General features: G+C 41.8%; 1 protein-coding gene across 1 annotated transcript in view; it reads right to left on the minus strand.

Annotated features, from left to right (window-relative positions):
* Nucleotides 1-1,940: 1,940 nt before the first annotated feature.
* Nucleotides 1,941-15,370, minus strand: part of LOC142741813 (protein argonaute-3-like) — a 34,354-nt gene continuing 20,924 nt past the window's right edge. The window contains exons 2-6 of the mRNA XM_075851141.1: nucleotides 5,841-6,012; nucleotides 3,912-4,032; nucleotides 2,911-3,119; nucleotides 2,107-2,243; nucleotides 1,941-1,969 (exon numbers count right to left, since the gene is read on the minus strand). Of these exons, the coding sequence (XP_075707256.1) occupies nucleotides 1,941-1,969; nucleotides 2,107-2,243; nucleotides 2,911-3,119; nucleotides 3,912-4,032; nucleotides 5,841-6,012 (668 nt within the window). The remainder of the gene's footprint in view (nucleotides 1,970-2,106; nucleotides 2,244-2,910; nucleotides 3,120-3,911; nucleotides 4,033-5,840; nucleotides 6,013-15,370) is intronic.

Consider the following 15,370-nt stretch of genomic DNA (forward strand, 5'->3'; position numbering starts at 1 on the left):
ATAGAATGTTTGTACAAAGTTTTGTAAATGCATTGGAAAACTTATCTTGTACTGATCCTGAGTTATAGTCTATTACATTCCAGATCTACATTCATATTTCTGCTAGTTGTTTTTGGAAACAGTCAGATACACCGCTAACAGCTTCTGAGCTTCTACAAGGCAGTGGGAGAGTTAGCTTTTCTTTCACCAGATTACTGAAGAGTGCCTGGTGAAAAGACTGTACTTCCCAGTATGCCAATCACAATAGAAAGCCATGTACAGACACTTAACAAGCAGGGAATGGTGGCAGATTTATACTGTGAAGCTAATTTTGTGCCTCTGCCACTGCCCAACTCCATGTAGTTACAATTTACAGACGTCTTCTGCCTCCTGGCCGGCGCCGCTCCTACCCTCGGGTTTCTGCTTCTGACAGCCTCCTACACTCATCTCCTGCCTTGTGCACTGCTGCAATATTCCACCCAGCTTTCCCAGGCTATAAAGGGGTTCCGCCCACTCTGCTCCATTGGCTGGGCAATTAGTTTCATCGTAGGTGATCTAGTGATTCCTTGCGTTATACTTTGTTTGGATTTCCTCTGATTGACCTCTGCCTGTACCTTTGGCTATCCTTGCTGCCTGCCCACTTGCTTGTGAGCCGTGACGATCCTCTGCCACCTGCCCTGACATTTGGCTCAACCAAACGTGAGTGCCCATCTGCCGCCTGCCCCGACTTATGCTATACCTGACCTGGAATTCTGTCTGCTGATTTTGTACCATGACTGTTAACGTCGCCCATTGCGAAGTGCAGATCCCTGTATATGGGGCTAAAGGGTGAATACCTGGAATCGCCTTAGGCTCCACTCCCCAGTTTAGCCCCACGTCAAATCCCTTGGTTACACAGTGGGTTCACGCCATCCTCTGCAATCTCATTATCCACGGGCCGTGTGATATTGTCACTGCAGCACTGGAATACTATACAAGCTATTACTCAAGATCAGAATAAGACCAGTAATAAATTATATTTACAAAGTTTCTCAACTTTTTATATATAATAATCCTTTAAGTTCACTGGAAATGGTGTTCAAAGGTAAACATGTGCTTTAAGGTGTCCCCACCCTTTCATATAAACTGTAGAATCAGGAAAATATGCCTAATACTTGTGTTCCATGACACGGTGTAGATCTTCATACATGGTCCTTTCTTTATCCTTGCGCTTTGACAGCTCAGCGATTTACTGAACCTGTTGACTCCAGGCAATAGGGCAGCTCACGAATAAAGAAAACTAAATCGGCATAATAGGAGCTTTGCGTGGATTAACACACTGCCACACGTGGACTAGGACAAATAGCTGCAATAACTTAACAAGGGGGCAAAAAAGAATAAGAATTACCTCTGTAAAAAGGATCTACCTGCTTATAAATTATTTCGGAGGTGGAAAATAAAATATACACTGTCAACTTTGCTCTCAGGGACTGGTGGCTGAGTGCGGAGGCAGAGAAACGCACGTAACACACATAGAAGTAGAGTCTGCATATAGTCTCTGTAAAAACTGCTAAAGTGACCCATTCCTTCCTCCCCCCCCCCCCCCCCTCAGCAGCACACATTTTACTTCCTTACAATTACTATTCTCAGAAAGTCTTTTATGGCCCGTTTGTCATTTATGAAAAATATTGCAAAGATAAACTGTAGTGTTAGTCATCTCAAGACATATTTCATTTCTTTTCTAAAGCTGTGCCAGTAAAATGACATTTGGAACAGAACTGCCACGTGCGTAAAACACATAATGGAACATTTCCAGAGCTAAACTTTAAATTAATCTACAGTCCTGTGATTATGGCCAGGAATACTTGGATGTTATAGAGCGGTGATGTATTACAGAGGGCTACCTGTGTGATTTCCTAGGGCAAAGGGATACAGAAGTCATATTTATGCCTGATGCTCCCTAAAGATGCCCACATCTAGGCTCAGGCAAAATCTTGATATTTTCGAGATCCTACCAAAAGTACAATAGAATAAATGCACCCTTAAAAATATTTTGCTTGTGTACTAACCGTACTCAAAACTTATTGATGTCTAATAAAAGCTACCACATAACTAAGTGGCAAGGTACATGATGTCACTGTTTCTTACCATCTATATTAAGCATCATTTTCCACATGGCTGGTCTGACAGATTGATGAAATCCAAACCAGACTTCTCTTCCTCCTCCCAGAGGGTGGTCATAGCCTTCTGGAGCAGAGAAGAAGGAACGTCCTACAGGGGTGTACCTAAAATAAAAAATAGTAATTAGTAACAAAAACAAGATATGCTACCTATACAAAAGCAAAAACAATAATCTTTTATGGTAAAACCTTAAGGCAGCTTTGAGTAGCTAACATGAAGGTGTTAATTTTCTATCAGGACAACCCCTGTATATGCCCTAGTATGTTATATAGACATCCCAGAGTGGGGTCTACTTCTCTGGACCCCACTCTATTAGACAGGGCGGAGAGTGACTACAAAGTTAGCAGCTCTGTAGAATGGGATAATAAATATATTCAGCACTGTGTGAGGGTTATTTTTTCTGCATATAACATACTGTGATCCACCAGAATCTCATCTAGAGGATAGCTGCTCATGAGAGGTTCTATGCGGCCCTTTTACAAATCATACTTTAGCCGCATGCTCTACATGTTGACAGCTGACTGGCCTGTTATGTGACATATTCACTGCTAAGCAACAGTGAATGTAATTGGTCGAACACCACAGACTCATTCCTGGATGGACACACCCCTTAGACTCATTTGACTCAACACAGAAAATAGCTCAATGGTAACTAAAAAAATAAGAGGTAATATTAACTGAATACTGCCATTAAAAATAATATTATAATATAACACTAATTGTAACAAAAAAAATGGTGTAGGCGCTCTTTCTGGTCAATCCTCCACCTACTTCATGGATGGCAGATGCCGTAAGACTACATCAACAGCATGGACAGGGTTGGTGCTTATTGGCTTGTCCAGTTCCAATGGCTCTGGAAGGGACCTCCCAGTAAGTACTTCATGCAGCAAGTGCCAGCTTATCCTAGAGACAAATTTTATGGAGACCTTGAAGGGACGATCTTTCCCTCCTTCCCCTGGTAATGTTACATCCAAGTCCACCTAAAAATAAATAAAAGATTTGAGAATCAAAAGTTACATGAAATGACCGAAAAAGACAAATTACCTACTTGAGGTCTATTCTTTTTACACACTAAATAGACCCAAACCCTTTCATTTTTAAAGCCCAAAAATGGCACACAGACCATAAGTAAATTTAGTGCCCTTTAAAAACCTTTCTACAATGTAGAACTGTCTGTCCGGATGTAACCTGGCCATTAATCAATTTTTATTTTATTTTTTTTACACTGGAAATTAGACCAGATCCCAATGTGTGTTGTAAATGTGTTGGAAGAGTTAATTTCTGCAAGAAGATGTAAACCAGATTTGAAAAAATATCAATATACAAGACCGAATTAGCTGTGACATCCAGTGAAACAGCCAGACGATGTCGTCAATATGGGTCAACAAAACTTATTGGAGGGGATTTATAAACAAAAGTGGGTGGGGCTTATTGAGAGGAGTTGGGTTACCGCGGCCCAATAAATTGACTATAATTTATGCCAGAAAACTGGCGTAAATTATAGTGCAAATCGACACCAGCTGACAGCTAATGCATGACGTATCATTAAAATAATGAGTCAATAGGTGTTCAGACTGGTCTGACTTGTATATCCCGTGTTACATAGACGGCAATAGTGCAGTAACAACCTCTTCATACAACGAGTAATCCAATTCATGTGGATTTTGTGAATATCCAATGTGATGATGACTTGTTAGTGAACATAGAACACTGGCCAACTACTTGTATGACAAAAGTAGAATACCCCAGGTCAATGACAGAACAGGACTTACCCCAGTAGATGCTACAGGCAGTGGATTGGCGGTGTACAGGCTTCTTTTGCCATCGTACACTGGTCGACGGTCACCAAATATGGTGACTTTGAAATGCTGGACCATGGAATCAACAACCTCCCTAGTGAAAAAGTAGAGTCAAAATAATGTAGTGGAAAATGAAATCAAATTCTTAATTAACAGACAAAGAAAATGAGTGCAATGAAATGGAATATGAATTTATTTTAAAATCAAAACAATCTCCGGTGCAGCCGATGCCGCCGATGCAGCTTGTATCTCCGTCACTGGGGAGCTCATGCCTGCTTAATGCTCTCTACAATGCCCTGCGTTGTAATCGATGGTACCGACCAACTAAATCTACTGCTGATCCTGAAAGTACACGAGACATAAAGATGGCCAACACAAGTGGAGTAGGAAAGGTACCTTTGCAATAGTGACATTATTTATATGCACTGCAGTATAATGTCTACAGCTGTGTGTTCTTAAAGGGAACCTGTCAGCAGGTTTTACCATTATAATCTGTTCCCACCACGCTGTAGCACATTAAACCTCTTTCTAAACCCATGACTATGTGTCCACAGTAGTGCCGCATACCCTAGTTATAAAAACTCCTGTGCTGTATGCTAATTAGGGCTGAAGAGTCCATTGGGCGTATCCACAGCTCCCAAGTGTCCAGCCCATGTTTGCTTGATGACGCCTTCTACATCATCCGCAGGCCTCCTCAAATCTAGTTAGATGAGGACCTGCCGACAGGTTCCAGAGTCACAGAGACACAAGCTGTATGAATACATCAGCTTATATGTCTGTAACGTACGCTATAAATGATCAAAAACATTTTAAAACATCCAGGTAAGAGGGAGATTTTCAATACAAAAGAAAGAGATTTGTCAAAACTAGTGCAAAGAAAAGTGGATTGTAGCCCATAGCAAACAATCAGGTCATTGCTTCATTTCCCAAAGGGCCTTTGAAAAAATGAGAGGTGGAATCTGATTGGTTGCCATGGGTAACTACTCCACTTTTCCTTTGCACCAGTTTTGATAAATCTCCCCCAAAACGTATTTAAAAGATGCCTACCAGAAGACAAATACAAAAGACCCCGTTTGTATAAAAAGGTTTGTTAGTATCAACACTGAGATATAATTGTCCAAAGCATCAAGAGATTCTAATGACAACATTTCCTGTTTCACGCTGTCACGTGGAGTGTTGTCATGGGGACGTTATGTTGATCTAAATAACCAAATAAAATAATGTCTTTTCATCTTCTACTACTATTAATGTCAATTAGAATGTCGATTTTGGTGTATTTGGTTAATTGTATCCACACAAGCACCCCATAACAACACTTCACATGGCAGGTATCACAACAATAAGTGTCATCATCAGAATGTCTTAACATCAAAAAAAAGAATTCATATTTTACCACAGAAGCATGGGTGTTTTCATTTTCTCAAGTCTAAGGCCCTGTTCACACAGAGTTTTTTTTACACGTTTTTTGATGCGGAAACCGCGTCGGAAAACACGCCAAAAAAAAAAACGGCTCGCGGGAAAAAGAAGCGACGTGCCCTATCTTCGGCCGTTTACGTCTCTGACCTCCCATTGACATCAATGGGAGGAAGAGAAAGCATTATTTGCGGTGTTATTTGCCCGCAGCGCTCTATGCCACGGGCGAAAAAACGCAGCGGAATTTTGAGGCAGAATTTTCTGCCTGCAAAATACTCAGTGTTAACAGGGCCTAAGGGTTCCAGAATTGTATCCATTTAATGGATAGCGCACTAGAGTTCTGCCAATAATGTGAAAAATAAAATCTGTAGGTTACTATACAAAAACTGTATGCGCATGGAAAAAAAAACAAGCTCTGGGGAAAAAGCAAAAAAAAAATTTTGAGGTTTAAATGTTATGTTATGCTATTCCAAAAACATTACCATTTACCTGTTAACTCTGCGTGGACATTTGTCTGGCTTAATGTCCACCTCATAGAGGTAGACGTCAATCTTTGGGATCTCCACTTGAAAGCAGTTGGCCAGCAGCTTGATAGGCTTCCCCATGGTGCCATATCCAGGCCGTCTGGGCACCACAAAAAAGGGCTGCGCCCCCACGGGTCCTGCAACAAAAAGCACAGTGGTCATCTTAAAGGGATGGTCTACATAAGAAAACACATTTTTGTATACAAGTTCTGATTTAAAGGGTATTCCCAACATATACATTTCTGGCATATCCGCAAGATATGCCATAAATGTATGATCGATGCTGGTGATGCTGCCCGTTCTCCACATAGATGCAGCTCTCAAGAGGTGAGACACGCATCTATCATACATTTATTGGCATTTCCTGTGGATATGCCATATATGTTTGAGTTGGAAATACCCCTTTAATATAGTCAGTTTCTTATTTAGGACCCTCATCGATTAGCCACAGTGTCTACAAAGAGCAGAGACAGACTATTAATTTCAATGCAAATCGTGTAATGCTTCATTTCCTCTGATGTGACACTGTAAGGAAATTCCTGCCGGATTCCACCACAAATTACGGCTGATCACTGCGACACCTTCTAACAAAAAAGAGGTTATCCAAAGTGTCTCTTTAATGTTTCACAACCACCAGACCTGTGGCCATTTAATTATAAAAGAATCGGTAAGGGTACAACCATAAGTAAATTCTCCAGCACACCCCATTGTGACAGGGTATACTGATAAGGGTGACAATTCTGTTACTGCCATTACTAATTATATTTTTAAAAAAATAAGAGAAAAACAGTGCAGATGGTGCTCAACCAACTTTACATTTCAGATATTAGCCATTGTGTACCCAAGGTTAGTGCAATTTTGAGAGACAATTTAGTTTTGAGTGAATTTGCCCATAAAACTACACACATAAACAACCTTAAAGAGGCTCTGTCACCAGATTATAGAGTGAATAGACATCGCCTCCAGCCAGGACACGATGTCTATTCACACTCCCGACACTTCGGTAAAGTTTTTGTGGGACTTACTCACACAGCACAGTGTGATCTCGCGAGTTCACGCTGTTCTGTCATTCACAGCGTGATCTTGCAAGATCACGCTGTGCTGTGATTAAGTCCCACACAAACTTTACCGAAGTGTCGGGAGTGTGAATAGACATCGCATCCTGGCTGGAGGCGATGTCTATTCACTCTCAAGACACTTCAGTAAAGTTAATGTGGGTGTATGTGACAGCACAGCGTGATCTCGCGAGATCACGCTGTGCTGTGAGTACAAATGGACATGAATGGAGAGAAGTGTATGACGCTGATTGGTCAGCGTCATACATTTCGCTTTACAGCCCCCACTTGGTCAAAAGTAAAAAAACGCCCAGTTGGGCATTAAGAAACGAATTAGCATAAATCTAAAATTGCTCATAACTTGCTCAAAAATGACCGTTTTTCAAAATAAAAACAACTGTTATCTACATTACAGCGCCGATCAGATTATGTAGGAGATAGAGCACTTATAATCTGGTGACAGAGCCTCTTTAAAGAGCAGTTAGGAGAAAGACAATGGGAAATGAAATACTCCATATTAAAGAACAATTAGGACTAGGTGTTCCACTAAGGCCCCCTGCACATGTCCGTAGCCGTGTTTACAGTCCGTGATTACGGACACAGACAGCCGCGGACTCACCCGCATTAGCGGGCCGTGCTCCCATTATAAAGTATAGGAGCACGGTCCGTAAATTAAAAAACATAGGACATGTCCTATTTTTTGCGGATCATATCTATGGCCCGGACACCTTCTCGTAAATATATGGGAAGGTGTTTGTGGGCCATAGAAATTAATGGATTAAGATGGTTTAAGTGTCAATCTGATTTTGGCTCGTATTTTCACGGTGTATGGCTCTGCCCTAAGATTTTGCCCTTTTGGTCAGCAGTCGTTGCATTCCTTCATGATCACTTTCAATTTCCTAGGCTACTTGACGCCCAAGTTTGTCTGCTAGGGATCATAAATGAGGTGGTGCTATAAGATTTTCTTTATTCTGTGCCAGAAAAGTCATTATCATGTTGTGGAAGGCAACAGAGGTTCCAAGTATTGCACATTGGCTCCAGCTTATTAATAAATATGTGCCCTTGTACCAAACGTTGTATATTTATAGGAACTGTCCTTACAAGTTTGAGAAAATCTGTGCCAGATGGCTAAATATGCCTGAAACAGCGGTCACATCCTACTCTTGATAGTCATTGTCCGGGATTAGGATAAGTCAAGTAGACTGTATCGATGACTGTTGTATGATTGGGTTGTGTGATTGCCCTTAAGTTTATTATAGTTTACCCTTGTAGTGTTTGTATTGTTGTAAAAGTATAAATAAAGCATTTAAATAAAATAAAAAATGAATGGATCAGTATTATATTCCATAATTGCAGATGAAAATTACAGTCGTGTGCATGGGGCCTAAAACAGTACATTTCATGACCGGTAAAGGTTCAATCCATTTGGGTTCAGGCATAAAAGTGCTAGATAAGACTAGATTTCATATTACAGTATTAAAGGGGTTTTCCAACAATACACAAAAAATCTAAACGTATTCTACAAAAGGAATTTACATCTTGGTCAATAAACTTCAATAAATCTAAAATTATCACTGTGCTCTGTTAACAGCCGAAAGAAGGGAGGATTCTGGCAGGATTTAAGCGTGGAATCAGCGCCTAACTTTATTCTTTAACCCCTTCCCGACATATGACGTATCCATACGCCAAAGTCGGGTAGGGGAAGTATGGAGCGGGCTCACAGAGTGAACCCGCTTCATACGATGCCGTTGTCGGCTGTTTGTTACAGCCGACACTTCAGAGTAACTAGCGGCATCGTGCTCGAGCGCGATCCCGCTAGTTTAACTCATTAAATGCCGCGGTCAACAACGACCGCAGCATTTAAATAGTTAGAAAGAGGGGGGCGACCCCCTCTAACAGCTCATTGCGCCCCCGGCAATGCAATCGCAGGGTGAGGAGCGATGGTTGCTACGACTGCCTGGGGGCCTAATGAAGACCTCCTGGTTCGCCATCTTTGTACACCTATTAAGGGCTTAGTAGTTGCCTGTCAGAATCACGATATACTGCAATACATTGGTATTGCAGTATATCGTGCAAGCGATCTAACGATCGCTGGTTGAAGTCCCCTAGGGGGACTAATAAAGAAAGTAAAAAATGAGTTTGTGTAAAAAAAAAATATATATATTAAAAGTTAAAAAAAAAAACCTTTTCCCATTTTCCCCCTAGAGCATAGTAAAAAAAAAAACATAATTGGTATCGCCGCGTCCGTAAAAGTCTGAACTATTACAATATATCATTATTTAACTTGAACGGTGAACGCCGTAAAAAAAAATTGTAAACGCCAGAATGTCTATTTTTTGGTCACCTAATCTCCCACAAAAAAATGAAATAAAAAGTGATCAAACCAACGCATTTACATCAAGATGGTATTATTAAAAACTACAGCTTATCCTGCAAAAAATAAGCCCTCATACCACTTAAATCGACGGAAAAATAAAAAAAACTTATGGCTCTCGGAATTTGGCGACACAAAATACATTTTCTTTTTTACACTTAGGTTTTTACTTGTAAAAGTAGTAAAATATAGAAAAAACTAAATATATATTTGGTATCGCCGTAGTCGTATTGACCCACAGAATAAAGTTGACATGTTGTTTTAATTGCACAGTGAATTCCGTAAAAACGGCGCGCAAAAAAAATGGAGGAATCGCTGTTTTTTTCATTTTTTACCCCACAAATAATTTTTTTCCCGTTTCCTAGTACATTATATGGCAAAATAAATGGTGCTACGAAAAACTACAACTCGTCCCGCAAAATTCAAGCCCTCATAGTACTATATCGACGGAAAAATAAAGACATTATGGCTTTTGGAAGTTGGGGAGGAAAAAACGAAAATGAAAATCTGAAAAAGGGCTGCGGCGGGAAGGGGTTAAATTTCTTTATAACCATAGACCATTCAGTATGATAAAATATGCAATATCATGGGACATTTTGACAAAAAAAATGTGTGTTGAGCTCCATCTATGGATTCTGTGAGCTTGGACTGGCAATCATTTTTAGACTGAATGGGACATCCCTGAGTGGTGCCGGAGTGGTTTGGACTAATCAGTGGTGGTCTAAGCTCATAGACTCCATTAACCTGAGCTACTAACATTTTTCTAAGACAAGTCAGGAAATCATTTTTTTCTGGACTTCCCCTTTAATTGTTATAGTTAAACCTATACCACACTTAGTGCCAGTCTTTTCTATTTCTATGGAAAGATAATTGCATAGTGATGTAATACTAACAAGTATTTTGTGTGGTAAAATATTCTATTGATCGAAAATGTAGGTAAACATCCGAGTTTACAATTAGAGGAGATGCCAACTGCTGCAAATGACAGCTACAAGTTGCAACATAGGAAAAATAGTAAAGCCACGTGCAACCACGAGAATGAAAGTCCCATTCAATAAGTCCAGCGACTGTCACTTGCACTATTATTATTTCTTATGGATGTTGTGCTGCCAATGTAGCACTAGCTGTGTATGATAATTATAAAAATAAGACTTTATTCATGGTCATGTGGGATCTGTTGCATCACTTGCCTATAAGATATTGAAGGGGTATTCCCAGAATAAACAGTGATCACCTATCCACGGGATAAGTGAAAATTGTCTGATCGCTGAGGGTCTCACCACTGGGATCCACATTGATCACTAGAACTTTTTTGAATTAACTTTATGAAACTTTGCTTAATTTCTTTTTTTAGTCCAACTTGGGGACTTCATATTGCTATTCTTTGATCACTAATATAATGCTTTGGTATACTTAATATCTATTAAGTACGGACTAATAGGCATACAACTATGGATGGCCTCAGGGCTTCTGTTAGACCTCCGGCTGCCATAGCATCTCATCAGCGCCACACAAACTTACCCTAACCACCTAGATGGCGCGGTCACTATTGACCACTCCATCTAAGTTATTAAACAGCCGGAATCAGAGATAACTTCGCTCTCGGCCGTTGCAGCGGGATGTCGGCTGTATATTACAGCCGACATCTGCAGCGGAAAGTGCAGGCACAGGGAAGGCACCGCTAAAATGGATGTTCAGTCACGTCCAACTGCGGGAAGGTGTTAAATTAGTTTTTTTTAAATTTTACATTAATCAATGGAAAAATACACCATCAAAGTGTAAATATTTGAAATTGCAAATTGTTAAACATAAAACACGCCGGCTTAAAAGTGAAGGATAATTCTGAATGTTGTGATGAAGGTTCAAGAGGTCTAGTACAACCAGGTGCAAGTTGCTCCTCCAGCAACCAAATGGTGACCCCTTTAAAGGGCACCCAATGCTCGGACTATAGCTGCAGTACAGAGCACATTGGTTGTTGTTTTTTCTTCCCACATATGGCTCGGTGAAGCAATCTATGATTTCATGCTTAGTAGGATGTGTCATTTCTAGAGTCTGATGGGTTCCAACAGGGTGCAAATGTCATCCAAAACAGAGGATTATTATTTGTCCACAACTGCCAGAGACACAGGCAAAATACAGAAAGGGACGGTTTCCTGGCATACGGTCTACATAAGTTTACATTAAGAGGAGTTGTATGCAATATGCATCCTATTGACTGCTGTTAATAGATGAAAGCATGAAGGCTTATGAATTATGCTTGAACAGTTTATAGAAGAGTCCAGGTCTGGTATTTAGAGCAATTCATGCTGTGACTTCATATGGAGAACCTAGAAGTAGGTACAGTCCCCTCCAGCAGCCATCAATGGGACGATTATGAATGCAGTGGTGTCATGATGTGGGGGGTATTATGTTGGTTTCACATACATCCCACCTTGTGTTCAAAAGGGGAACCCACATGTCCCATGCTCACGACCGTAGTTTTTATCCGTAATTATGGATAATCTGCGGACCCATTAATTTTTCTTTCAAAAATCTTTTTAGTCGTTTTCAGAACAATAAACCATGTACAATATACAACTGAACGTAGTGTCAATGACAGAGCATATACTTTGTTGCATGAAAGGACATTCCAAATAAAGAGTTCAAAGATACATGACATGTTGTCCTGGCATTATATGCATATAATACAGTATTTAACAGCTGTCATCTCTAACCGAAGACCACACAGTCATATACTAAGTTGCTTCACTACGTAAATTGCACAATACAGTTGACGGAAAATAAGCAGATAGGGAGGAGATCCTCATATCCAAAAAGAAGGATGGACCCATTAATTTCTATAGGCCACGGACAACTTTCTGTATATTTACGGACGTGTGTCTGGGCATAGAAATGACCCACAAAATATAGAACATGTCCTATTCCTGTCCGCAATTGCGTCACGGACTCGCCCATAGAAGTCTGTGGGAACATACAAAATTGTGGACGGGGCGGGTACGGGTGTGCATCCGTAGCCATCAGGAATTGCAGAAGCATTGCTATACCTCAGGGGATTCCCCAAGAAAATGGCCCCTAAGTGATCATGTGACCTTTGAAAGGGGTTGGAACATGATGGTGACATCCTTTGTAGCCTCACTTTTTTTAATGGTATGTAAACATGGATGCACTACGTATTTGCGGACAGCATGCCAGATATGCGGATGACTTGCAATGACTACAGATCCGTATTTGCGGATAGTAAAAAACACTACGGTCGTGTGCATGAGACCTAACAGCTTATGCTTAGAGATTTTTAACCTCCAACATATTTTCCTACTGTTCAGGGATGTAATGTCCAGGCTTTCTGTTTGTGGATGATCATGTCCACATAAAGCTGCCATCGTGGATAAATACCTGGAAACAGATGATATAGGGCACTTGGAGTAGCCAGCCTGTTGCCTTGAGTTAAACATCAATCAAGCTAGGAAGTGCAGGTTTAGGAATTAGGCCTCATTTACACGAACGTGATATACGTCCGTGCGACGCGCGTGCTTTTCACGCGGGTCGCACGGACCTATACAAGTCTATGGGGGCATGCAGACAGTCCGTGAGTTTTGCTCAGCCTGAGTGCGCTGAAAAAAACTCACGACATGTTCTAAATTTCTGCGTTTTTCGCGCATCACGCACCCATTGAAGTCAATGGGTGCGTGAAAACCACGTGATTCGCGCAAGAGCTGTCAAACTCTGAATGTAAACAGAAAAGCACCATGTGCTTTTCTGTTTACAAACATCAAAACGGAGTGTCTTAGAGATGAGCGAACCGAACTTCACCGGGTTCGGCCGAACTCGTTTTGACCGAACCCGACAAAAAATGTTCCGGTACGCGACGTCAGGAGACAGTCACTGTCCAGGGTGCTGAAAGAGTTAAACTGGTTCAGCACCCTGGACAGTGACTTCCGATCACAATATACATGAACCTGTAAAAAAAAAAAAAAGAAGTTCTGACTTACCGATAACTCCCGGCTTCTTCCTCCAGTCTGACCTCCCGGGATGACAATTCAGTCCAAGTGACAGCTGCAGCCAATCACAGGCCAAGCACAGGCTGCAGCCAATCACAGGCTGCAGCGGTCACATGGCCTGCCGCATCATCCAGGGAGGTGGGGCCGGATGTCAAGAGAGGGACGCGTCACCAAGACAACGGCCGGGAGACCGGACTGGAGGAAGCAGGAAGTTCTTGGTAAGTATGAACGTCTTTTTTTTATGCACAGGTTGCTGTATATTGTGATCGGCATTCACTGTCGAGGGTGCTGAAAGAGTTACTGCCGATCAGTTAACTCTTTCAGCACCCTGGACAGTGACGGACGTCGACTAGCCTCATCTCTATGATGGCGGCTGCGCGAAAATCACGCAGCCGCGCATCATACACTGATGACACACGGAGCTGTCAAGTGCCTTTTGCGCACGCAAAACGCTGCATTTTTTTGCGTGCGCAAAACGCACACGCTCGTGTAAATGAGGCCTTAGACTGTTTTAGCAAATGTTAGCCACCTCTAAGGACTCTTTAGCTTAGGATGGCATTAGTGTAAGGCCCCATGCACACGAACGCATTTTTGCAGCCGCAATTCACCCGCAAATCTGCGGTCGTGTGCATGAGACCCAAGTATTGAACTCCATGCCACACACACTACTAGACAATCTTGTGTTTTGTATTTGCCAGCCCACTGCACGAGTCAGTGTGTGGTGTGATCACACCGTGTTTTATACCTTTCCTATGCAAGTCAGGTATTATGGCATGGTGCTGGTTAAAGGGGTGAATTAAGGTTTAAATTATGGTTAAATTATGAATGTAAATAGATTTGGATGTACTTACAGTTTCCAAATTGGCCCCGTTTCCAGATGCTGCCGTGGGACACATGACTGGTGATCTCACTCTCTGGCCGCTGTGTTGATCATCAATTTTCTTCCGGGTATACGACACGACACTAGTGACGTGCATGGGCTGTTCTGTTATACAGCCAGTAACGTGCATGCGCAGTCCCGGCTGTTCTCTCGAGAACAGCAGGGACCACGCATGTGCGTTACTGGCTGTATAGCACGCATGCGCGGTCCCTGCTGTACTCTCAAGATGGATACGTTGCTCGAACTCGCCCTGCACAGCGCTACTTTAAGCTCTGAGCCCAGGGAAGCTGCTGACGTCTGGGGCTTTCAACTATGGAATCACCGGCCACAGCACCGCAATCGCTGTGGCTGGAGACTCCTACCTTGAGAAAACCCTTGACATCACTGTCCATACATGGACTGTGACTTTAGGGGCTTCAACATGCCAGTATCCCACGCCAGAGTGTCGGCAACACTCTGGCCAGGGATTCCACTCCTAGGGGGTGCCCCTGACGTCACTGTTCATGTGTGGACAGTAACGCCAGGGGCTTTTCCAGTTCCGAAGTCCTTAGGCAGAGTGCTACAGATGCTCTGGCAGGGGACTCGTAGTTGAAAGCCCCTGACATCAATGTCATACATGGACAGTGACGGCAGGGGCATCCCCAGTGCCGGAATCCCTGGGCCGAGTGCTACCGGATGCTCTTCCCAGGGATTTTAGTCCTGGAAAAGATCCCCAAGGTATACGTTTAACATATACCGGTGACAGATGCCATTCAGTGGCATCCATCACTAATAGGCTCCCATGTAAATAAAAATCATACGTTCTCTTATTGCAGGGATCCCTCAGGATGGAATAGCAAAGTACACCAAGTTATTCCATCCTTCAAAAAAAATAAAATAAAGTATACCGACATATACCAGCACAACGAAGGCCAAAAGGACACTATGTTTGGCCCTATGGACACATTTAGCGTGTACGTCGGGCGCGTTCCCAATGTGCACGCTAAACATAGGGCCAAAATGTGATGTGAACCTAGCCAAATATGTGAAGTTCATGATGTGTTATTCCAAATGCGGTGTTACCAAATATGTGATTTTTTTTAGAATGGTTAAATATTTTTAAAAAATAAAATAATTTTTGGTAAAAAAAAAATCTTTACTTATTTTTGTTAATAAGGGTTTTCCAAGCTTATGAGAAATACAGAAAAG

This window comes from Rhinoderma darwinii, chromosome 2 (assembly GCF_050947455.1).
Source record: "Rhinoderma darwinii isolate aRhiDar2 chromosome 2, aRhiDar2.hap1, whole genome shotgun sequence".
Lineage (NCBI taxonomy): Eukaryota > Metazoa > Chordata > Amphibia > Anura > Rhinodermatidae > Rhinoderma > Rhinoderma darwinii.